Raw genomic sequence first — 25236 nt, forward strand, 5'->3', positions numbered from 1 at the left:
GTGCAGACATTGCATATCAACGTCCAGACAGAAAAAATAACTCTTCAGTTCGAAAATATTGAAAATGAGATTGCTTTCAAAAGTGAATCTGTTTTTTTTATGTATACTATATGTTGGGTAATAATTACTTTATTTTATATTTGTTTTAAAGAAATACATGCATAAATGACCATATATAATATATAGGTGCATATTTTTACGTGATTAATTACAATTTGTAGACGATACAATTTATATCTGTGTGATTAAGTGCCTTTGTTATCTTTACATATTTTCGTATATACAGAATATTAAGCATTTAATGTGAATAATGTTGTTATATTAATTATATTCAAAATCTTTTCGGTTATTCAGATTTTAGGGTAGGGATAGTGTTATTATCGATTATTTATAATTTATTATCCAAAACACCAACTTCTATAATACAAAAGACCATAATTATTTAGACACATCTAGTTATGCAGGGGAGTATTTCCCACCCGCTCGACCTATATATACTCGAATATGTCTAATTTTTAATGCTATGTCAGTAAATTTAACGATAATATAATTACTCGTTTGTATATACAATTCTGTTAGTTTTCGATTTTAAATATATGTATATTGTAGGAATAGGAATATTTTATATAAGAGTGGTTAAAAGCTTTGGTGCTTCCAAGTAATCCAATTGCAGACCACGCTTGCTAAATACCATCGTATGGATTAATTCTCTTTGGAATTACTTCTTCTTCTTATTCATTAATATTACGACCGGATTTAATGAATTCATCAGGGATCAAGCCGATGTTTCGTTGGGTTCCATCCAACCTTCACTGTCGTCTTCACTATCCGAATCTTCAGACTCGGACAATTCAATCGCCACACGTCTTGCCAAGATCGATGCCACATCCAGAGGTGCTGTGTTGCGTTCGATTTCCTTCTGCTCCGACTTTTCCACCTTACGCAGAGTGATGCCTGAAATGAACATTTGTTTGTGAGTTACTTTGGCCGTAACTAGTTTATAGATTACCAAATGGCACATACCATCTCGAATAGCTTTCATCAAATCGTTGCGGGGATCATGGAATGGAGGCAGTAACTTTTTGGCACTCACAATGTGCGACCCCCCATTTAGTTGCCCTTGCTGCATTTGCCCATTGGCAGGCGTTTTGGGTATAACGTGGTGTGAATGCAGTGTATGAAGACTGCCTGTGCCATCATCTACAGGAGGTGGCGGTGGCGGCGGTGGTGGTGCCGTATTTGGTGAAGATAGTTTAGGTAAATGCTACAGGATGATTTAAAAAAGTTAACGTCGAGAAATACAATTAAAAATCACAATTTATCAAACCTGATCGGGCACTGGTGGTGGTGGGGGTAAATCGCTGAGAGAGTTCAGTTGGTTTCCTGTCATGCCAATGCTGTTAAATGTATTGCTTAGTTGTGCCATTACAAGGTCATTTGCATTTTGAGCGCTGTTGCTTGGAGCCATCTGCGGAGAACCTGCTCGCGATGCACTGTTTGTGCGACCCAGTAGTTTAACAGAAATATGGCTAGTGTTAGCGCCATTCATTGCTGACAAAGGTGAAACTGCGTCTGGAACTGGCGGTGGCGGTGGCAATGCATCACGACTTGTCGACATACTTCGACCCCGCGTAGGAGTATTTGCGTTTGAGGCAGTAGGTGTGCCACCTCCACTGCCATTTGAAGGTGGTGCCGGTGGAGGCTGCGAAGGTCGGGGTTTGTTACGAGATGGCGTTCCCGGTCCGTATATCGTTTCTGGGGACATAACACCCTGTCCACTTTGACCGTACAACGCATGCGACTGATAAAGACCGGCATCGTACAGTTGCTGATGCTGCATATGCATGTGAGGTGCGGCCGACATACCATTCCCGCCGTAAGTTGAGTATTGATTAGCAGCCGCTTGTGCCGTAAGCTGCTCGTAGCCGCTACCATCGACGAGCTCAGGTTGATAGCTGCGTCTTAATTCGATGGAGTTTGGACGAGGTGGGCGCGTATCATAAACACCCATATCTAGAAAAGCGCAACAGAAACGTTAGTGCCATTGAAATGTCACGAGTTCAATTCGGAAACTATTCTTACAGAAAAAAAAGAAAAGAAAACAAGCCAAGTACGTAAATGCATAAAAGTGAAACTAGGTAAAAAAGAAAAAGCAGGAAGAATTGTTTAATGCCCTTGAAGATTTACTAAATATATTTTCTAAACAGACATCGCAATGCCATTTTGACAAAATCTTTTCCAATTATAATTGGAACAATTATACATAATAATGTACAGTACGGAAAACCAAAACTGAGAGTTTCAAAGGTTTCAAACGAACATTCTTTATCCGTCCTTCTATGCGCTAGGCCTCTTCAAGGGTATTAAAACGATGTATGTATGACAGACAAGCAATTTAGTATTTCCGTGCAGTGATGCTACCATTAGACATTGATGTGAATCGTAGCGAATTATCTTTGCACAAAACATATGTATGCAACTTCACAGCTTATTCTGTAGTAAACTAATTAAGATTTTTTCACAATCAATAAGTTTATCATATTATATGTTTTGTTCTATGTTATGCTTTTGTAGTTTTAATAGCACTGTGAAATGTTTTCCAGCCTTATTCTAAAAAAAATGGTTTGCATCTAGTTGCTATTTGCTCGGGAGTTTACTTTACTGATATTTATACAAATATAGAGTGAATGTAATTTTTGCTGTAGGGTCTTCTTGGGTTGGAATAATTCAACTGAACATAGGGATGTGTACATACATATTTCCCTTGCGATATCGATTGAACACAAATTCATACACATATATCTATATTTTATTGGAAGGAGCTCTCTGGCAAATCAAATTATAAAATGTTGCTCATGGAAAAATTAGGATAGAATCGTAAGAGAAACATTTAGAGTTTATGTTGAGCTATCTTTAAGTTGATTTGATGTCTAACCTGTAATTGCAACGGCGGTTTGCTTTGTGAGATTACTGTTTTTCTCCAAATGTGAGAGCATATTATATGGCTTTACTGAATCTGTAAATGAGATGATCAGGTGTGTTTTTTGTTCCATTCATGTTTACAATCAATTTTATTTGGATCAGTGCACAACAACAAAAAAAAAAGTTCGTAAAACGAATGGCATGCAAAATATTGAATATAACTTTTTTAACCGACACTTTCATGAAATGATCGAGTACTCAGAAAATCTTGAATGAGACAATGTGTCTGAGTCTAATTGAAGTCCGAATGATGACAAAAATTAACAAAAAATTACAACTTTTAATAGAATTATTAGATTTATTTAGAAAATGTACACATTTTTTTCTATTCTGGCTGTAACATTTATCTGCTCGGTATGATCATTCGTTGCTTTTAGCATCACACAAATTAAATTTGGATCCCCTTTTTTCGCCATATAAATTTTCCTGTTAGCATCACATAAATTAAATTTGGATCCCCTTTTCCGCCATATAAATTTTCCTGTTATAAAGTACTGTTTTTCATAGGTGCATATATCCCCAAAATTACATTAGTTTGGTTTGCGAATTGTAATATAAACAATGACCATTGTTTCAAAATTCGACAGCTATGCAAATGAGCAGGCGATCAATGATAAAATGATGAACAGCTTGAACAAATTAATACGTTAATTTATAACTCATACATATATTCAAACAGAATGAAATTAGAAAACGTTCAAGAACGTCGGCGAGACTAGTTTTTTATTTTGTTTCTCTGCAAAACAAATACATACATATGTATACATACATATAAGCAAGCGATTATCAGTTGCTTGAACAAATCGAAAACGAACGAGCTAGCGTTTCAATTAAAGTGATTACTAAACAAGTGAATGTATGGAGTATTTGTATCAAATGCTGAATGACAGTATTGTATGTCCGCCGAAGTTATGCTCATGTTTATCTTACACAGCCCTGGCCCGTTCGTACCTACGTCTTGGACATTATCCCTATCGATATCGGGAAAATACGACACAACCTGGTGTTGTGCATTCAGTGTGCACTGCCGTAAATCGATGTCGGCGCCTTGCGCTGCGGTTTTTATTTTGACTAGCTGGGCTACGTAGGTGGACAGGACATAATTAAAAATTAATCAAATTGTATTTAACATGTCGTTGTGCAGATAAGTACAAATATCCAGTGCGTATGTAAGAATTGTCGAATTTCCTATTGCATACAAATTCGGGTAGCGTTTTAAAGTTTTATTTTCGCACTGAGTACTTGGCTTTTGAATAAATAATAGCTAAATATGTATGGTTGTACATATAGAATATGTATGGTTAAGATAGGTGCATACTTACTTCCATACCCGGCTTCCTCGTTAACCATTGAATTTGGAGTGCGATAAATTACATTGTTGGGCATCAACGTCTCGCCGTGTCCCAGGACGAGCTGACGCTGCTTCTCCCGAGTATTATGCGGAGCTCTTATTTTTGTCTTCTGTTTCTTATTGCCACGACCGGCGGCACCGCCGCTGCCCCCGTCTTGCCGCGGACGGTTAAGTTTCTTGCCTTTATCGTGCATGACGCGCTCAGTGTCCTTCAGCATTTCTTGTCGCCATAACTCAAAGAAATAGTTCGGATCAGTGTAGAATTTAAGGCCATCCTTTCCATCGTCTCGATAGACGTTCAGCTTGTCCAACGGTGGTGGCTTGTCACACTGGGCGTATGTCTCAAGCATTGGGGCAGGCATTGTAGCTCGCGAGAAAATTTGCTGATCAAATATCTTTGCCGATTTAAAGGCCTTCTTTCTAGTAATATCGGTGAGTGGCACCTCTTCCACGGTGCTGTCCAGCTGGGTAACCTTAATTGCCAGCCGATCGATGCGTGCCTGCAGAGAGTTCGCACGATCGCCAATACTTCCCACGTCTCTAGCCAATTCGCCAAACACATCTTCGGCGTGCTTCGACAGCGATGACAGTTGTCGTATGATATTCGTGAGTGTGGTATTTGTTACCGTCTCCAGCTCCACCGACTGCAATTCATCTTGTTGGTACACAGATCGTGCCACATGAACGGGCTCAATGGATCGCTTCGGCAGTGGCATCCTCGGCAGGTAATGAAAATCTCTAACTTATCACAACCGGGTATTAATGTGTCCTCATTGACTTGAATAGAAAATGCAAGTTAAATATAGGTTTAAAATCAGTTGATGATTTTAATGATGTTGATGTGCAACGGTCTGGGTTTTCTATATACTTAAACACGACGATGCTTCTCCAACGTATTTACTTTAATATAGCGAATGACCTTACCAAGAATGAAAATAATGTTACATTCCGACAAATACTTAATGTTCGACTCTAAAACATTCACAGACATTCCCTTTCATTAAATTAAAATCAATTGTCACATATGTAAACTCTTCATAAATGGAAAAAAATTCTATTATGACCGGAGCAGTGCCAGTCTATTTGACAGTCTGATCATGCCAATTTGCTGAAACATTATTCCAAAAACTAAATTCGGTGACTTTCTGGCACATTATCTTTTAAAAAAACCACATTAAATAGTAAATGATATAGTTAAAAATTTTGAATTTGTATGCAGAGTTGAAACGAAGTTTTTGGACCACACCCCACAGATATGTATGGGTATTCTCCATGTTGTGATAAGAGGCTTAGCCCAAATCATCCCTGCCGTAGCGTGGACGGAGCACACTTTAGTAGATACGCCCAATTCAATGTTATCTGACTCGCCCCACTGTTTGCACTGCATGCACTCACCAACGCAAATTAAATAATCAATGCTCTAAGCCTTGGTTAGCTATGCATACATATGTACGTATACACATGTATGTACATGCTGGTACATATTTACAGATGCAAATATGTAGGAATCTCTACGATTTTTTCTGTATTATTATATATACACTTTTTCACTAAATCGACACAATATTCATACGTGGTTATGATCATTTATGAAGGCAAGGCACTTTCTTTTCGCACTGGTTCGGTCATCACTTTATTTGATTCAATCACACCTTTTTTTAAGTTCACTCACCGCCCGTCACTCTTTTTGTTTAGCGCTTCTCAAAAAAAACCATAAAAAACTACTTTTGACGCGGACGAAATTAATATTTCGATTTTATAAGCAAGAACTCCTTAAAAATTCATAAATATTTGCTCTTTTTATTGAATATTATTTTTTCACACTTATTGTAGTGGTGTGCACTTAGATAGACAACCGATGCAATCGATAGACATTCGATGTTTTGGCTGGAAGCTTCTGCCAATTGCAGCGCTGAAAAACAAAATAAATTACGTGTTAACATGCAAGTATTATGTATTGGTATACTGCTTGAATTTAATTAACACACAATTAAAATTAATTTCTTAAAAAAAAATGTTGCATATACAGGCAGGCCCCGGTTTCAAATTCACTTTGCGTTATACTTTTCAACAAAGTGTCATACTTTCCACTTCAAGGCGCTCTGGAATCCACTTTTGTGAATTTGTTTACTCTTTTACTCTTTAGCCTAGTACACAGATCCAAAAACTGTTTGTAAGCAAACAAATGTCATATATTCTTCTAGCGGACAGTGGTGTGACCAGAGGTGTGTACTGCATTCCGTACGGTTACACTGCTCAGACCGCTGCTTGGTTTTGTTTAAAGTTAATAAAATAATAAACTGCACTTCTTCGGCTGGTGTCGCTCTTCGCCAGGCATCTCCTGGGCTCCCCAATATTTTCTTGGCAAGGTAATGTGTCTGACTATCAGCAGCAGCAGATGGCGACGCCTCCCGTGCCGACCACTGTGAAGACAAAATGTTTTAACAATATTTGTTTTATATTTGTCGGAGATGTATAATAAAGATGTATAAAAACTGATGAAACTGTAAACAGAAATGTATAGAATTAAGAAACTATGTCAATAAAGGAGAACAGAAACTACGCAGTAATTTATGCGTTGTTCCTTCTATTCGCGTTGTTGTTGAGAGCGAGGTTTAAGAACGATAGAGAGAGTCGTCTCAGCTGATTGCTAAGGAGAGCAATCATGTATTGCGTAAGCGAAAATAAGAAAACGATAAGAGGAGTTTTCAGTTTGCTCACGGAATTGAATGAGAGAACACATAACCGCGATTCACTGCGTTCAAGTGCCACAATGCAGAAAGAAGAGCACCCAGATTTTCTGCCCCGACATATGTATAAATATTAATAAAAATATTATATTATAATATCCACATAATTGTTATTCATATAATACTGCATTAATTAGATTCTATTTGTCTTCATTATTAAAATATTTCATTTGGTTTTTTGTTCTCATATTGCAATGTTTGCTTCGTGTTTGCTGGCAAAAGATATAAAATTTATATCTTTTTCGAGGGGCTAGCAACATACCAACGAATGCCAGCAAATACCATCGGATACTTTTCTAGTATCTACCGACCTTTTTGTTGTTGTTGATCTGAGTACTGCCTTCCGTACAGAGCCTAGAAAACATTTTTTTCCCGAACAAATTTCTTATCGGTTTCATACGAATATCAACCCTGATTCTGTTCGCGAGGTGTTTTTTCGGATCTGAGTACTTGGCTTTTGTACTGATAAGCATAGTATCCAGCACTGCGGAATCGAAAAATTCCTGTAAAACTCCATATAAAAAAAACTGCGACAGGAATGTTTCGTTTACGTATTCCCGGAGTGTGTACCCAGCAACACGAGCGGAATCCATAGATTTATATCAATTTTTGCCTATCGGGACCGTGTGTGGACTGAGAGAACAGCTGATACCCAGCTCAGGAATATATACTTTACAATTTTTCCTGAAGTGAATGGTGCGAGATGTAGGCAAAAACTGTCCCCAAAACCAAAAAGAGAGATGAAAATTATTCTTTTTTGTTTTGCAACAACATATGGGCAGTTCCGCCAAAAGGTCCACCAGGCCAAAAATCATAAAAAGTCAATAAAAACCGATTTCTATTTAATTTTTTCCGGATATTTTTTTCTAAATTTATTGAAAGGTAACTAATTTACTTTATTCACATATAATTTCATTAACTTTCATCCTAAAACCTATGAAAATAAGCAAAAGTTCACGTTTTTGGTATTTTCTGGTATTTTTATAGACATGTTTTCTTTTACTATTATCTCCTAGGAAGAAGATGATTCTTGATAAAAGTTTCTCCTTAAAGTCTTTCTAATATATTAAACTACCTAAAACCATTATCAGAACGTTGGTCGGACCTTGGCTAACAGTATATATTTAGGGTTTTATAATCGCGGAATTTGGTAACGTAACGCCAGTAACGTTCGCCAGATGCCTCGCGGATTTTTAACAAAAAAAAGGAAAAGTTTTTACATTTAATAAGTTTGAAAATTAACTCTCAATACTTCATTTATTAGCACAAAAAATTTTATACAGATAGCCCATCCCATTCGCAGAGTTTTGCCATTTTGTACCCCAACCTCGAAAACCACTTCTGTTTTATGTAACGCACTTTTAGGTCATACTTTGGCTTATATCTTGAAAACCGTACGCTCGACTATTTCCTTTTTCTGGAGAATATAGGTCTAACCAAATTATATTCAACGAGGATAATCTTTTTTTCAAATTTCAGCTTTTTGACTATTTTTTCCAACATTTTGTGGTACGAATGTAACGTAACGCCAGATAGGAACTGCCCATATGCCGCCACCAACACAATCACTTCATCATCAGAGTGCATTTTTTTACAGTTGCCTCTTTTTACAAAACACAGCTGATTCATCAACCCTGTTTTAGCTATGTTCCACACCCTCACGGAATAGCTAGCAAATTCCTTGCCGCAATTTTCCGCGGTGCTGGAGACAGGCCCTTAAGCACCAATTTAACTCAACGCGTTAGAGCCTGCTTATACAAAAAGGACTCTGTTATTTTTCACAGTGTTTTATCGATAGCCAAATCGGGCTGCCACAGCTGTTAAGATGAATTCACCTATTTTTTTTTACCTAACTAATTTCTTCAGATCTAATTTTGAGGTTGGCTTAAATAAAAAATATTTATAAAAAGGGCACAAGCTCAATTGCTCTGGTAATGCCGCCAAATTCATGTCAATGCATCATTCAGTCATTTTTTTTTTTGCAATTAATAGCCTTTTCACACTGGGCGTGTGTTTTCCATCATTTTTATAGACGCAATGAAGCAGTAAAAGGCGTTTAGAATTGGCAGACGTGGATGTGTCTTGAGAATAGGCTGATTAGTGTGTTCTTGATGGCAGCGGAAAGTCGCACAAAGCAGCGAAACCAAATTTGGTTTCCAGAGAATTGATATCATTCGACTGCAAAATGGACGATTAGAATATTCGCCAGCCACCAGCAAAATAAGAATTTCTTTAGAATGTATAAAATAGAAGACAAGATACAGACCGTTGAAGTGAGAATACTGAACTCGTGTTACAGTTTTCCTCGTCAGTTTATATGTATGACAAGAAGATATATAATAATTATTATGAGCAGTTCATCGCAGGATACGATCCGCTCCATTACTGGAAGGGCAAAATTGAGTAATTTTACCAATTTATACAATTTTTAAATTATTCAGCCATGCTCCGGCTATCGCAAATCCCAAAAAGTTGCACATAAAACCTAAATAAAAACTTGTATGAGCGGAAAAAAATATAAACAAATCTGCTGATGTTTTAAGTTTATATATATGTATATAATTTAAAATTTATTTTCGTGTATCCTAATTTTTTTAAAGAAATATATTTGTTATTGGGCGGACCCAAATTTTACCTCATCAAACAAAACCTAAACAACAATCAAGTGCGAATTCCTATTTGACCAATATCAACATCGGCTTTGTGTAAAAATGTCGTATGTTCTTAATCCATTTTTTGTTTTGTTTTCGTATAATATAATGCGATTTCCAAAATGATGGAATAACATATTTCCATTTCCAAACCAAACAAAGATTTTTTCAAGACAAATATCGCAAAACAATTTGGGAATATAACACTATCGAAAGCAAAAAGTTCTAATCGTACGAATTATCCCAAAATCGTAAAAGCAAAAATAGACGTAAACGAGCATAGCGGATTGTAAAAGTTTTCGATGGCAATTTCGATTTACTGCTGTTTTAAAGTAACGATAGTAAGACCATCGATGGCTTTGCATTCCTGGCTCTTATGACACTACCACAGACGTAGCTTACTAAACTATCTGAAAACATATTACGTCGAACTTTTTTAGTTGATCTGGTGTCAGGAATTAGCCATACAGTACATATATGTATATAAATATGTGCCAGTTATATGAACATATATATGTATTTACGTATACATATTTTATATTCCTATTAAATTATGTATATGGGAACGAATCTCACTGACCTCTGGGAACTGTCGCAGCAAATTCTGTTCAGATATTTCACTTGTATGAAGTGTACACTGTACTTTTTCTATCGACTATCGATAAGTCTTAAAATATTCAGTAGCTCTTGAAGCGTAACACCTCTGTTTCATCGTGCATTTTCTTGGTAAGGTTTTGGTATGTTCTTAGATCTATTAGTTTTTAATATTAAATACTTGTAGATTACACGAAAATATGGCGAGTTTGGCTACAAAGGGATCGGGACTTGTAAGCAGTAAGTTTTATCATTCGAAAGCTTATTTTGTGGAAAATCTATATTTTCATACACTACCGAATTATGTAATGCAATTTTTTGCAGGGCTTCTTGTTCAGGCAAGGCCTCAGCTCGATGTTTTCTTGAAATACGCCAAGGTGGAACTAACTCCGCCAACGCCAGCCGATATTCCAGCAATTCGTCAGAGCATTGGCAATATTGTCAAGGGTGCTAAAACCGGCTCTTACAAGAACCTTACCGTTCGTGAAGCTTGGTTAAATACACTTATCACCGCCGAGGTCATCTTTTGGTTTTACATTGGCGAATGCATCGGAAAGCGCCACATTGTTGGATATAATGTTTAAACATCACATGTCCAGTTTTGTAGCTAACGAAATGAAAAAATGCTTGTTTCAGATATACATAGATGTCTGCTAATGTCTGGACACTAAATAAAGTGAAATAATAATACCGTAAACTTATCGCACAACTCTAAAACGATTATTTGGCTTCTCCAAATTTAATAAAAAGGGATCGACAAATGTCTTGAAGACAATTGTAGCGATTTGTGCAACAATCAGCTAGGCACATATGTACTAACATAGCATGAAGAAACGCATATGAACGTTGGGCTAACTATATAAATACATAGTTGCGACGGAAAACATCGGTCGAAAAACACTACATTTTAATTATGGCGATAGTTAAACCACTAACCATACAGTATATAGATGTGCCATTTCATACACCGAATGTGATGCGACAGCAGCTGAGTTTTCTGGCCAGCACCCCAGCCGAAGGCCCTAGTGGATTAACTATCGCTAATTAAAAGGTAGTGTTTTTCGACCGATGTTTGCCGTCGCAACTATGTATATTATATAGTATAATGATTCCATTCTACCTTGGAATGGTCGAATCAGCTCCAAAGAAAGACGGGTCAGATTATGAAAATGTGCTATTCTAATAATCGATACTATCGATAGATTTTACTGTTTTGTTTCTCTAGAGCTAACTAAGCATTTAATAATGCATACAGCATACCACCTACGACTGAAGTCACAGAATCTAGTGCATAGGCTGCAAAATCGTGAATCGTGTTACACTAGAATCGGCAGCAAATTAAATCAAAGCCCATACCTTTCTTATGAGCGAGGGTTCTACAAAAGTATCACTCCTTGTCTCACAATAGATTCTGTGGCAATTCCACCTGTTTATCTACGCAAGTTTACCCCTGACGGAAGCAAGCTACTGGCATTTTCGCTCGATCAGAGAAGTTTACACATTTACAAATATAAAGGCCTCGGCGCATCGGGTGTGGGAGAGCTAATTCGCGAAACAAATGTCGGAGAAATCGAGAGCTACAGGGTCCCGTCCCAAGGGAGCAAACTGACAAACACAATATTTGATCGACTATTCGCAACCAATGATGTTAGAATTCTGCGCTTGTGCCAGGGCGATTATGGGCGCTTCTATCTGCACCGTGAGTTTAGTGTTTTCTTGGAAAACGGACGTTATGTTCTTCTCGCGGCAATGTGCATCCTGCATGGTGCGCTAGCAACATCGTATTATGTTAGCTATCCGGATCTCTTTGACAAACTAGACGCATTCTCATATATATTTTTTGTTGTGGATTTGGTAGTCGGCGTAGTCACTGACAGACTCTTCCTGCCGCAGGATTCAATCGTTATTGCACATAATCACGGCATTTCGGTCCATGACTCTTCGATAGCGATCATGTCCAGGCTATATCAGTGCATATATATCTATGAGGTGGTCGCTGGCCGCCTTGTCAAACGAGAGACAATTGGTCCTCGGCCAAGAGGCTTTATCGACGAAGGTCCTTTAGATATTGGATTGGACGCCAACACAATTTTACCAATTACACACATAAAACAACGTGTGCTGAGCTTTCTATATCGACAAATTGATTCAAACAGTTCCAGATTAAGTAAAAAATATCAAGATTTTTACAAGAACTTCGACTTTGTAAGTATATATCTTATTTGTTTGCATACGGTTGACATCTGAAAATTTGTATGTATTTATAGTTGGAGCATATGATAATGGAAAAGATGCAATTGGTTAACAGGGACCTGATCTGTTTGCGTTTTGAAGAACGGCCAAAAGACAACAATATTAATCCGATGTTAACGTTGGGCGAGATCCCTACACCTCGGCGCTTTTATGTTTTCTACACCATACTTGGCGAGCAAGTTGTAGGAGTCTATCAAGACGATTCTGTGGAGCTGCTTCAAATTATACTGCAATTCTATGACCAAATGCGTAACGTGCGTTCACTGCATACTGGAGATGCACCATCATTGCCACCGCAATTTTTCCTAAAGCAAAATTTTGTAGATGCCAACAAAACGATTCCATTCATGCGACAAGCAGCGTTGAGATTTAATCCAAGCGTTCCCGTTAGTACTCAGAGCTTTTCACCATCGCCATATCTAAAATACAATGAATTTAGCTATGATGATCGGCTTATTTCTCCGCTGGAGCGTCCAAAACCGTGCTCTGCCGAACCCATTATTTTTCGGGATCGAACCACAAAGTTAGTTAAGTTCCGATTGAACGCAAAGGCGCGAAGGCAAAACAATCCGCTGGCACCACGTGAACTATGTGCCTTTATTTGCCATCCTTTTGAACCTCTTATACTTAGCATACAGAAGTATTTGCACATTTACGCATACAACATACACCTTTACAATCACAGTACGGTTGTTGTACAAGAGAGTGCATGATGAAACGAAATGTAAATGTGATTTTTTCCTGCTTATGCAAGAATGTAAATAAACCTCTGAGCAAAAATGTATCTTTAACTAGAAGGAACATTGTGAGTCGCTGCTGTGGGTGCAGCGCTGGGGGAAGAAACTGTAAATTAATTTCTTTATTATTTATTTGCTTATATATTTATTGTCTAAGGTTCAACTATCGGCAGTTAAACAAAAATTACATGAATAGGAGAACATTGACTATGGCTATTACCCTGACCCGATGGAACTGATTTATTGGCTCAAGCAGCCGCTTTGGTCCAACTCACAGCCAAGGTGTGGTCAGAAGAATAACCGATAGCGTATAGAGATAAGAATAAATTAAATTATATTATTCGTTAACAAGGATTTGAGCTTAGTGGTACTAGTGTCAAAGGAAAACAGATGAAAATATGTTACGGCAAAGGCTACGGAAAGATTTATAGTCAGAGTAATTAGTTAGACAGAGTTGTAGATGGAGAGGAAAGTAATGCCTAGTCGCACGGGATGGAACAGCAATGCTAAGAGGGCTTCTGAGGGCAGTGGAATCGACCTCACCAGAGAGTAGTTTGTGGAGAAAAATAACTACATGGCAAATCCGTCTACTTTCGACAGAATGGACATCGATGTGACGCAGCCTACTGTCATAAGAGGGAAAATGTCTAGAAGGATCCCAATTAAGTCCAGGAAGTGCACAGATGAGGAATTGTTTTTGAACGGACTCCAGCATATCCTTCTATTTTTGTTAATGAGGAGACGGAGGAACTATATTCTAAAATTGGCCGGACAAGAGAAACATACAGAAGTTTAGTTGTATAAGGGTCAGTGAATTCCTTAGACCATCTTTTAATGAAACCAAGGACTCTTGCTTCTCCTTGTTCGAAATCACAGATATATGGACGTTATAACAAAGATTAGGTACAAAGATAGCGCCAAAGTCAGTAGCTTCGAACAGGCGTTATATCGAAAAAGTAAGGCTTGCTGCGATAAAATGTCATGACGTTACATTTAGAAATGTTAAGCGGAAGCGTGTTTATCAAGCACCAATTATTAAGGGCGTTCAAATCGGTTTGGAGGAGTAACGGGGATAACGGGATCACTATAGGAAAAACAGAACTTCACATCATTAGCATACATTATGACTCGTGAATGAGTTAGAACTTGAGGACGATCATTAACAAATAAATTAAACAACAGGGGACCAAGATGGCTTCCTTGAGGTACACCAGACGACACGTAAACGGGGTTCGACAGACAGGTATTTGTAATTGTAAACATCCGATTTAGACCCCTTTTTATTGATGGGAGCGATATACGAATCCTTCCAGACCGAGGGAAAATCCACTAGCTCGAGAGACAAGTTAAACAGTTTTAAGAGGGGCAAACAAAGAGAATCAGCACAAAGTTTATGGACAGCACTGGGAACCAAGTCAGGGCCAGTAGTAAACGAAGATTTACAGGATTTTAATCTAGCTAAGAGGCTATTATAATCGATGAAGGGGGGATAGATACAATTGGAGCTATTAAGGGGAATAGGGAGTGAGAGCTCGGTACATGAAGCATGTATAGTTGAATGGTTATTAGTAGGAACATAGTAGCAAAGTTGGTATCATTATCAGCGAACCTGCCATTATACGAAAAAGAAGAAGGAAGTAGGGAGGAGTTACGTTTAGAGTTGACAAACCTAAAAAATTGCTTAGGATCGCGTTTAAAGTTGAAATAGAGAAAATTTAGATTTTTCAATGGAATACTAAGAAAATTCCGATTGCAACCCAGACCCTTTAAACTTCTTGAACAGACGAGAATTTATAGTCTGTAGGTTTATTAACCGTGGAGTAAACCAAATAGGGCCAGTTAGATTTCTGGAAAATGAAACTAAAGGAACTAATGAATTGAAGATGGAGAAAGTAGGTGTATAGAATGCTGTATAGAATATTTGGATGAGGGTTAATCACCAATTGAACAACCTTTATGCGAAAGTAAGATTCGAATCGTTTTAGGTGTGTGTTTAATCAAATCGCTGGATAAATTGTGAGCGATTTTGATTCCGCTGAAAAATCGGTGTGTGGCACTGCGGAATGGAATTGAGGTGATTTTCCAGCGGAAGTGAATTCTGTGGCACCTCTGAATAATTCCTATTCATCCAATTTCGAAGGGCACCACTTTTTCCGGGGAAGCCGACGACGCTGGTGTTGAAAATATTTTGCAACTTAATTTGTATAATATTGATTTTCCTTAAAATATTTTGCTTTTTGCATTTTTGTTCAATTTGAAACAAATCTAAAACAGCTTTGAAGGCTTTTTCCACAAAATTGTTAAGAAGATGATTGATGCAATGAATATGAGCCGATTCATGTTTGACCCACAATCTGATACAACAACTGAGTCGGTTAAACTTAAACCAAAACATTTTTCGAATTAATAATCCGGAAAAGAAATAAAAGCAAGAAAGAAAAATGATCTTCGTCGTTGACGTTTTCTTTAATTAAACAGTTATACATATCGTGAACAATTAAATACCCTCTGTTAGGGTATAAAACATAGCTCGCAGATAAATGTCAACACTTTTTTCCATTGCGGTCTGGTCTCTGAAAAAACAGAAAAACACCACAGACACTTGCTCCCGCTCTGAGCAGAAAATTTTTGGTCTTTTCGCTTGTGTTATCTGTTTCGTGTCGTCGGGTTGAGCCGAGACACGATCGTTTCTCACAATAACAACTTAAAGCAAAATATATCAAATTGATAAAACTTTCGAGGTGGGTAGAAACATACCAGCAATAAAAGCAAATACTTCGGATAATTTTCTAGTATATACCGACCTTTTTATACCCGTACTCAAAAAAGAGTTAAGGGGTATATTAGATTTGTGGTAAAAGTGGATGTGTGTAACGCAGAGAAGGAAACGTTTCCGACCCCATAAAGTATATATATTCTTGATCAGCATCAAAAGCCGAGTCGATATAGCCATGTCCGTCTGTCCGGCCGTCCGTCTTTTTGAGCGCCTGGATCTCAGAGACTATACATAAGAGTTAGGGTAACCAAATTTGGTTTCCAGACTCATGTGATATCACACTGCTACAAGTGTATTTCAAAATTTCGCCCCGCCCCCATTATGTCCCCACAAAGGACAAAAATCTGTGGCAGGCACATTTTTAAAGATACGATAAAACTAAAAACGCAGTATCGTAGAGAATACCCATATCTACCAGATTGCCGAATCTGAACTAGATCGGATCATAATTATAGTCAGAATGAAGAAATTAATTTTCTGTTGGTTCCCTCTCCTTCTCCAGCGCTGCTGACGCTACTGATTCTCTTTCTCGCTCGCACACTCTGCCACGTTCAGTGCGCGAGCAACCCCTAGCGGAGGTGATGTAGAATCTAAATGGTACATGTAGAATTGACATTGTAGATGTAGATAACAGATGTAGCAAAAAAATGTACAATGTAAAATTTTTTTTTTTTAATTCTAAAATTCTAAAAAATTATAAGCTCAAAAATATATATACTGACTGAGTACGGGTATAAGTAGAGTCGCGTCCCCACAAGCGACTCACACGTTCCTTCTCGTTTTCACTTCGTGTTTGTCTATTATTGTGACACATTTCTGTGAATCTACGCAAAAAGTATTTTTACAAAATAAGTGTGACGGCAAGCTTTTGAAATAAAAAAACAATTTTCATGAATTTAGCATGGTGTAGTTTTCTTGTGTGGCCATTTTATGAAAACTGGGCTTGGGGAATCGTAAGCCACTTTTTACGGGAAATTGTGAGCCACTCGGTTTTTGACATTTAACAAGGTAGCTTTTATTGTTTGTTGTTTCTTTATGATTGTTTATGCAAAATGTTTTGAAATTAGCCACTGAAACGTCTGCGATCGCACAATCCATTTGAAATGCGCGGAAACAGATTGTCAGTTTGTTTTTTAATTTATTAACAATTTTTTTTCTTATTGAATAACAATTATTTTGCCATTCAGAGATATAAATAAACCTTTTTTAACATTATCAGTTTTATTAAATTTACAAAAGTGGCTCACAATTCCCCGAAATTGTCTTCAAACTTGAGATAAGAGGCAATCGTCTGAGTATATCGTGACTAAAAGAAAGGTAGTTAGTCATAATACAACATCCTGCGTTGAAATTTAAATGAACACTTGATTTTTTGGTCACCTGTTGCTCCGAACGATGTGATTTGGAAGCTTGAATTTAATTTGCGAATGGTCTTCAGAAAGATGTTTGAATCTGGAGCCGTGCCGATGAGCAAGCTTTTCAATGGTTCCGGTGGTGTTTCAATTTTGTGGTAGTTGCACTTTTTCTGATGCGCAACACATACCATTTGGCTCATGTTTATATTTAAGCGCGTGACAATGGGAACATTCTTTGTCCCTAGCACCAATCAACACTTTCTGATGTGCTGAATATTCAATATCTGGCTCGTATGCGAATGTGAGACGAAGGAGCGAAACGGATGCAAATGCTCTATGTACTTGTTAGCATTGTCGGTCAATTTCTCTGATATTATCAAATATGTAGCGGCGACCACGTCTCCGTTTCAATTGTCTTTGTTCATTTCGTACATCTACTGATTAAGATTCATGCAATTGCGACATGCCCTCATGCACATTTTCGTTATTTTCTTCCATTTGTTCGGCTCTTTTTTCTGCTCTACTATGTCCATGAATGTTGCATGATTTATGTGACGGTGCAACTTGGCCCCCATGCGTCTTGGTTACTTGATACAGCCAAGTAAGAATTATGGCCGTCAGGCATTCGGGTGATACAGGGGGACTAACGGATGAAAGACTGTCTCGGTTTTACGATACGGGGGGATCACGAACAACCCGTCACCCGCCGTAATTGAACACACCGGTGGAAGAACGATTATACTCTCGTCTTGGGGGTGGATGGAAACAGGTCCTGATACAGTCGTCTCTGCCACGGATACTGGCAGGGCGGAGAGAAGAAAATTCTTGTAGTGAAATTACCCCAATCCACGGTAGAACAGGATATGCCAGGGATGGGTGCACGAGGGGGAGCTCGGTGGAGGATTCCCCGGGCAAGTGGGCTATGCCTCGGGTGACTATCCTCTTCCCGCCTACCTGTACTCAAAAAAGAGTTAAGGGGTATATGTATTAGATTTTTGGTAAAAGCGGATGTGTGCAACGCAGAGAAGGAAACGTTTCCGACCACATAAAGTATATATATTCTTTATCAGCTTCAATAGCCGAGTCGATATAGGCATGTCCGTCTGTCCGTCCATCTGTCCGTCTGTCCGTCTCGATGAGCGTCTAGATCTCAGAGACTATAAGAGCTAGAGCAATCAAATTTTGTTTCCAGACTCATGTGATATCATACTGCTACAAGTGTATTTCAAAATTTCACCCCTCCCACTTCCGCCCCCGCAAAGGACGAAAATCTGTGGCAGGCACAAATGTAAAGATACGATAAAGCTGAAAACGCAGTATCGTAGAGAATGACCATATCTATCAGAATCTGAATCAGATCGGATCATAATTATAGTCAGAATAAAGAATCATTTTCAGTTGCCTCCCCCGCCTCCTACAGCAAGAGACCCGCTGTATGTATGTAGGTGTATTGTTAACAATTATTACAGACAATAAAGTACAATTACTTAACGTACGCTTACTGTTGATTAGCAACTTTTCATAAGAGTCAGGGACAATTTCTATGTATTTTTTTAAGTTAAATGACGACAACGGAGATTGTGCAACAGGAAATTATATGTTCCTGGTGGCTAAGTCAGACGGATGGATGGATGCGGTTTAACCTGGATGTTCGGGTGGCTCTTAGTTTGGTCAGGTATCTTGTGGCTTGCTCTTTAATAATGTCACCGACTGAAGGAACTCCAAGGTCTTTGGCGATGTCTCTATTACGGACGTACCATTCCGCACCAGAGATCTTTCGGAGGGTCTGGTTCTGAAATACCCTGATCCTGTCCAGGTTCGTTTCCGCTGCGATACCATAGACATGGATGCCATACCTCCATGCAGGCGCCAGGATTACCTTATACATATATGCGGATCTTGTTGGTCAGGCTGAACTTTTTGTTAGGCTTAAGAAGTAGAGTTTTTTGGCTTGGTTTCCAAGGCACTTTCCTTTTCTAAGCGAGTGTGTCACTACCACACTTTTCTCAGAGTTCACACTAATATTCCACCTACATGCACAGTTCACAAACCTCTTAAGGTACCACTGGAGGTTGTCCGTGGCTTTGTAAGCGCAGTTCGCCCTTAACAGGACTGCCGTGTCGTCGGCAAATGTGGCAAGTTTCACATGGATTGGCTGGGACGTATTGTCAGCGCTATCTTTAGGCATATCGTGTACAACGTTGGCCCTAGCACGCTGCCTTGCTTCGGGACTCCGGCTTCAATCACCTTCACCGTGGAAACTGCTCTGGTCTGTGCGACTTGGAACAGTCTATTCTTTAGGAAGCTTCCAATAATCAGGAACAGCTGGGGGTTTATCAGGGGTTTTATCTTCGCAAGTAATCCGTCGTGCCAAACTTTCAAAATTTAGTCTACGTTCTCTTTCGTAGTGACCAGACGTGTTTTTGTTTTGCGCTCCGCATTTTTCTTTTGTTTAACTTAAACAGCCGGTGTTTTTTATCTATAATTTAACTCTCTTACTAACTTACATTAAAATCATTCTTTTACCGCGGGTGCATGCCTGTTAATTGTGTAAAAACACAACTTATTTAATAAATTTTGTGCGTCGGTTAGTCGTGTGTTTGTGTTGTTGCTTTTCGTAAGTACGCCCTCTCATTACATTTAGCCGCTCTTTGTCGTAGTTATTGCCTTCTATCACTCTCTCTATCACCTAACTCTCAATAACTGTTCTTTCGCCCTCGCTCTTGTAACCTTTTGTGCAGTAACGCTCTCACTTATAAGCTGTTGGTGCAACCACTCTCCTCTCTCTCTTTTTTTCCGATTTCGCTTTAAGCATTGCTCTAAGCATTTGCTCTGCACAGTGGTCTGATTGCTATTTGTTTTGAACTTTTTTTCCCGAAGTAAAAAAAAATAAAAGACATAAATATGGAATTTTCTGTCGTCTGTGCCAAAAAAACCTTCAAGAAGCAGATCACCCATGACCAGCCCAATATCCCCTGCTGGCTTTGCGAAAGCGTAGTGCACGCAAAATGTGTAGGGATCTCGGGCCGTGTAGGAGACGCCATTTCCCAAAACAACGGCCTACATTATAGTTGTGAGGAATGCCGTGCTGTGGAAAACGACATGCATTCGTTCATGAGGCAGACGCGGAGTGGCTTCAAAGAGCTGATCGTAGGCTTTAAGCAGCAATATGATCGGCTCTTGGCCATGAACACTCAGTTCAGCAGTTTACAGCTGCTGGCTGAGTCTCCGAGGCGCAAGAAGTCTACTCCGCGGGACTTGCAAGTGCCGACTGCCTCATGTCCGCCGGCATCTGAAAAACTTACTCCGACCACTCCCTTAGTGCAGCAGTTGATTACGTTTGCTACTCCAAGGGCAACGATCGCTGCTGGTGATGCAGATTCGGGAGCCGAATGCGTCACTTCGGAGAGTATGCAGTTAGAAATGTCTGTAGAGTCCGTGTCCATCGAGTCCGCACCCAACCCCTTAACTATCCCCTCAGTTTTGCTCCCACCAGCTAATAGATGTCCAGGACCACCGGATACTGCCATCACAGGTACTAGGCCTGTGGTGCCAAAACCACTGGTGGGAGTGCTCCATCTCCATCCTCATCTTCCACCTCTACTTCCACCCATCCAAAAAACTAACTTCCTCTCTTGTAGTTACCTACCAGAATGCTAGAGGCTTGCGTAGTAAGCTCCGCACTCTTTTCCTTGAGAGTCTCGCATTCTCATCCCACGTTATTGTGTTCACCGAGACCTGGTTAAAGCCGGACATCCTTAGTTCCGAAGTTTTGGCAGGTCGGTACACAATTTTTAGAAATGACCGTTCGTCTCGACGTGGAGGTGGGGTCCTTATTGCAGTGGACTCAAATTTCACGTCGGAACATTTCATGGTCCAGGTTCAACAAGACCTGGAATTCCTGTGCGTAAAACTGATTCTCCCAGGCTTTTCCATTTTCATTACTTGCTCGTATATTCCACCTTCCTCGGATATCTTAATATACGAGCATCACCTGACCGCTTTAAAAACTGTTTCTTCCTCGCTATCAGATAAAGACCATATGATAGTTCTTGGTGATTTTAATTTGCCAGGTGCTGTTTGGTCTTCGGTAAACGAGTCTAATAATCTTGTGCCCATGTCACGACGTGACTTTATCGACGGTTTGCTAGACCTATCCCTATCTCAAGTCAACCATGTGAAAAATTCCTTGGGTCGATTGCTTGATCTGTGCTTTGTCTCGGATCCGACCATAGTGTTGTTAACCCGAGCCCTTCCGCTCAGTATACCTGAAGACTCCTACCATCCTACATTCGAAGTGTCAGTCGATATTGGCCCTACTGTATTGGATCGAATGAGTAGGCTATCTGAACGTGTCCGCTGCTTTCGTAAAGCCGAGTTTACGAAGCTTAATAACCTTATTAGGGATTTTGATTGGTCCGCTCTGTACTTGTGCACTGACGTTATGAAAGGCACACACATTTTTTACAATGTACTTGACACATTTTTTGATTCTTGTGTCCCACTTTCTTGTCCGGTTAGATCTGGAAAGCCTCCTTGGTTTACCAAGGAGTTATCCAGTCTAAAAAATTTAAAATCAAGACTTTATAAAAAATTTCGAGAAGTTGGTTCTCCCTCTTCTCTTTCTCACTATGTAATAGCTCGGTCAAATTTCTCCGTTCTTAACGCTCAATGCTATAAGAACTACCTATCTCGATGCAGGATACGATTTTCACAGGACCCTAAACAGTTTTACAGCTTCGTAAATAGTAAGCGTAGAACGTCCGTACATCCATCCTCGTTATCTTTTCTCAATATGTCAGCAAACAATGATCAGGCAATTGCCGATCTTTTTGCCGAATTTTTCCAAACAACCTATTCTCATGAAAGCTACTCTGGTCAGCCGTATCCATACAGTTTACCAAGGTCGAATGGCATCTTCAGCCCCTTGTTAAATGAAAGCTCACTGCTTCATGATCTTCGACTAGTTAAGCCGGTGTTTTCACCAGGTCCCGACGGAGTTCCCGGCTGTGTACTCAGGTACTGTTCCGACGCTCTGTGTGGACCCTTGCTTAAACTATTCACCCTATCCATTAACTCTTCATGCTTCCCCCCCCGTCTGGAAGGAATCTTTTATTATTCCGCTCCATAAGAAAGGTAGCAAGTCTGATGCAAATAATTATAGGGGTATATCTAAGTTATCCGCTATTCCTAAAATGTTTGAAAAAATTTTAACTCCGCACTTGCAACATCTCTGCAAATCACTTATATCTCCGTCCCAGCACGGATTTATAAGGCGACGATCAACAACCACAAATTTATTAGAGTTTACCTTTTTTATCATTAAAGGCTTTCAAGGTAACTTGCAGACGGATGTCATTTACACTGATTTTAGTAAAGCATTTGATTCTGTAAACCATTCCTTTTTAGCACAAAAACTTGACCTTTTAGGGTTTCCGCCTAATCTTTTGAGATGGATTTCTAGCTACCTTTGTTCTAGGTCTCAAAGAGTCCTCTTCAAAAACTCCTTCTCTTCACCTGTTAAGGTTACTTCTGGAGTACCACAGGGCAGCCATCTAGGCCCCCTACTATTCACACTCTTTATTAATGATCTGCCTTCAGTATTAACAAACTCTCGAGTACTCATGTATGCGGATGATGTTAAACTTTGTGTCCAGTATAAGGACATTTAATTTCACTCTCGCTTGCAATCCGATCTCAATAACTTTCAATCATGGTGTTGTGCAAATATGTTACACCTAAATGCCTCGAAATGCAAAGTAATGACATTTCATCGCTCCAGCCCCCTATTGGCTCCTTATAGCCTCTGCGGTGGTTCTCTGGAGAGAATTACCTTGGTTGATGATCTTGGTGTTAAATTAGACCCAAAGTTGAAGTTTTCTGAACACATTTCTACCATGGTAAATAAGGCCATGGGTGTGCTTGGGTTTATAAAGGGTGGTCAAAGGAATTTGACGACCCCATATAACGAAGACTCCTATATCTCGCTTGTTCGTCCGATTTCAGAATACGGCTCTTGTGTATGGTGCCCCCAGTACAAAGTACACCAGGACCGTATAGAATCAGTCCAGAAAAACTTTTTACTTTTTGCTCTGCGTGGCCTTAACTGGGATGCAGGTGTGAGACTGCCATCTTATCCTCGTAGATTGCTTTTAATAAACCTTCCAACCTTAGTTAGTCGTAGAAAAATGCTTGGTGTGATTTTTATGCACAACCTGATCAAGGGTGATGTAGATAGCCCTGACTTGTTGAGCCGCATAAACTTTACGATTCCTATTAGATCTACTAGAAACTTCATTCCTCTTTTCCTTCCGCTTTGTAGATCGAATTATTCCTTGCACGAACCATTTAGGGTACTTTGCTCGGACTTCAATTCCCTCTACCACATAATATCAACTACTAATTCCCTTCCTCTTCTTAAATCACTAATACTAACATACCTTTCCCGAAATTAGTTATATTTTTTAGCTATCTTTGCATGCTTAGCTCTTTGAGTTGTGTTTAGCTCTAATTTTCCTCGAATTTTAGTCTAACACCTATCTTTCCTGCATGCTCGCGATCGGTTCGGTAACACGCGTCAAGCGTCATGGGCAGCGCCCCCTCGGTCGGTTGGGCGGGAGGAGGGCTGCGTTTCTGCCTGGGTTCCGCGCGTAACAGGCTTCGGCTTGGTGTCGCATGGGCCACTTGATAGTGCAGTCATTGCATAACAACGTCCAGACAAATGGAAAAAAAAAAAAAAAGTACATGGTGCTACAATATCTAGAAGTTTTACAACAAATAGTCAAAGTTTAAATTTGTTGCCAGTGCATATTTTACTATTCAAAATGATAGATTTCAAGTTTTTTGGATCGATAAAGAACTTTGAATGGCCTATTATACTATAAAAAGTTATTTTGCATTTAATTTTTAACTTAAACGGATTTAACAAAAAAGAAAAAAATTAATTATTTTTGGTTTACTGTAAAATATGCCTCTATTTCCGATGGATCGTTAGGAATATCTAATAATCTTAACATTTCTGAAGAATAAATACTTTCTTATTCTTTTTTGAACTTCACATGTCTAATAGATGTAATAAATGGATCTGAAAAGGCTGCCAACATGTTGAAAAGATGGTTTTGCCTTGTTCGTGATATCTTACAAGTATTCATGTACCTAAATTTATTGTAATCCTTGTTTCTCGTTTCCTGGGCCTCCTCTGACATCTCTCCAATTGTTATGCTCTGATGTTCTATTAAAATTTGACCGCGTGCCAAAATTGTATGAAGCGTGGGAGTAGGCTTCTTTTCAGGATACTTTTCAAACAACAACTCTCCAGTCTTCGAGGCATATTCACCAAATTTGCGGGTGTTAATTTTGTCCTTGCAGTTTAAAATATTCAAAATTACAGCCAATTTTTGGATAATGCCTTCATCCACTCCAGTTATTTTTGCTGTTATATCGTATTCCTTAAAGAATTTCCGGGATGAGTTTCCATCGTTTGTGTTCCCGTATCCATATTTGGGGCAGGCGACCCTCAAGTCCAAGTTTCGAAAAGAATTCGTCTTGAGTAATTTTTTTCCTTTGTTTATGTTTCTCTTTGGCTGGCATGCTATCGTCAAAAGATTCTTCAGTTCGCGGGATGATATATGCAAGTTTTAAAATAAACTCCTTACTCCATCTTATTCTTATTCTTCAATTCCTTCGTTCTCTTTCGTAGTGACCAGACGTGTTTTTGTTTTGCGCTCCGCATTTTCCTTTTGTTTAACTTAAACAGCCGGTGTTTTATAATTTAACTCTCTAACTAA

At 39.0% G+C, this 25236-nt stretch overlaps 3 protein-coding genes across 8 annotated transcripts; 2 read left to right on the top strand and 1 right to left on the bottom strand.

Moving 5' to 3' along the window:
* Window positions 1-101: 101 nt before the first annotated feature.
* Window positions 102-6274, bottom strand: LOC111073905 (wiskott-Aldrich syndrome protein family member 2). 6 transcript variants are annotated; one of them, XM_041595916.1, is made up of 7 exons: window positions 5988-6274; window positions 4305-5113; window positions 3934-4062; window positions 2936-3016; window positions 1328-2013; window positions 1024-1264; window positions 102-954 (listed from the first exon to the last, which is right to left on the bottom strand). In XM_041595916.1, the coding sequence occupies exons 2-7, from the start codon at window positions 5047-5049 to the stop codon at window positions 776-778; spliced, it is 2061 nt and encodes a 686-aa protein (XP_041451850.1). In that variant the 5' UTR covers window positions 5050-5113; window positions 5988-6274; the 3' UTR covers window positions 102-775. The 6 variants fall into 6 exon arrangements, with proteins under 6 accessions (XP_041451850.1, XP_022222154.2, XP_022222152.2 ...); XM_022366462.2 differs by having other exon boundaries at window positions 103-954; window positions 4305-5110; window positions 6006-6273; XM_022366460.2 differs by having other exon boundaries at window positions 103-954; window positions 4305-5110; window positions 5729-6273.
* Window positions 6275-10408: 4134 nt separating this feature from the next.
* Window positions 10409-11025, top strand: LOC111073907 (ATP synthase subunit g, mitochondrial). Its single transcript, XM_022366468.2, has 3 exons — window positions 10409-10460; window positions 10516-10568; window positions 10653-11025. The coding sequence occupies exons 2-3, from the start codon at window positions 10529-10531 to the stop codon at window positions 10910-10912; spliced, it is 300 nt and encodes a 99-aa protein (XP_022222160.1). The 5' UTR covers window positions 10409-10460; window positions 10516-10528; the 3' UTR covers window positions 10913-11025.
* Window positions 11026-11535: 510 nt separating this feature from the next.
* Window positions 11536-13359, top strand: LOC111073906 (DET1 homolog). The gene is made up of 2 exons (XM_022366467.2): window positions 11536-12533; window positions 12596-13359. The coding sequence occupies exons 1-2, from the start codon at window positions 11574-11576 to the stop codon at window positions 13292-13294; spliced, it is 1659 nt and encodes a 552-aa protein (XP_022222159.1). The 5' UTR covers window positions 11536-11573; the 3' UTR covers window positions 13295-13359.
* The last annotated feature ends 11877 nt before the right edge of the window (window positions 13360-25236 follow it).

Source organism: Drosophila obscura, unplaced genomic scaffold, assembly GCF_018151105.1.
Source record: "Drosophila obscura isolate BZ-5 IFL unplaced genomic scaffold, ASM1815110v1 contig_9, whole genome shotgun sequence".
NCBI lineage: Eukaryota > Metazoa > Arthropoda > Insecta > Diptera > Drosophilidae > Drosophila > Drosophila obscura.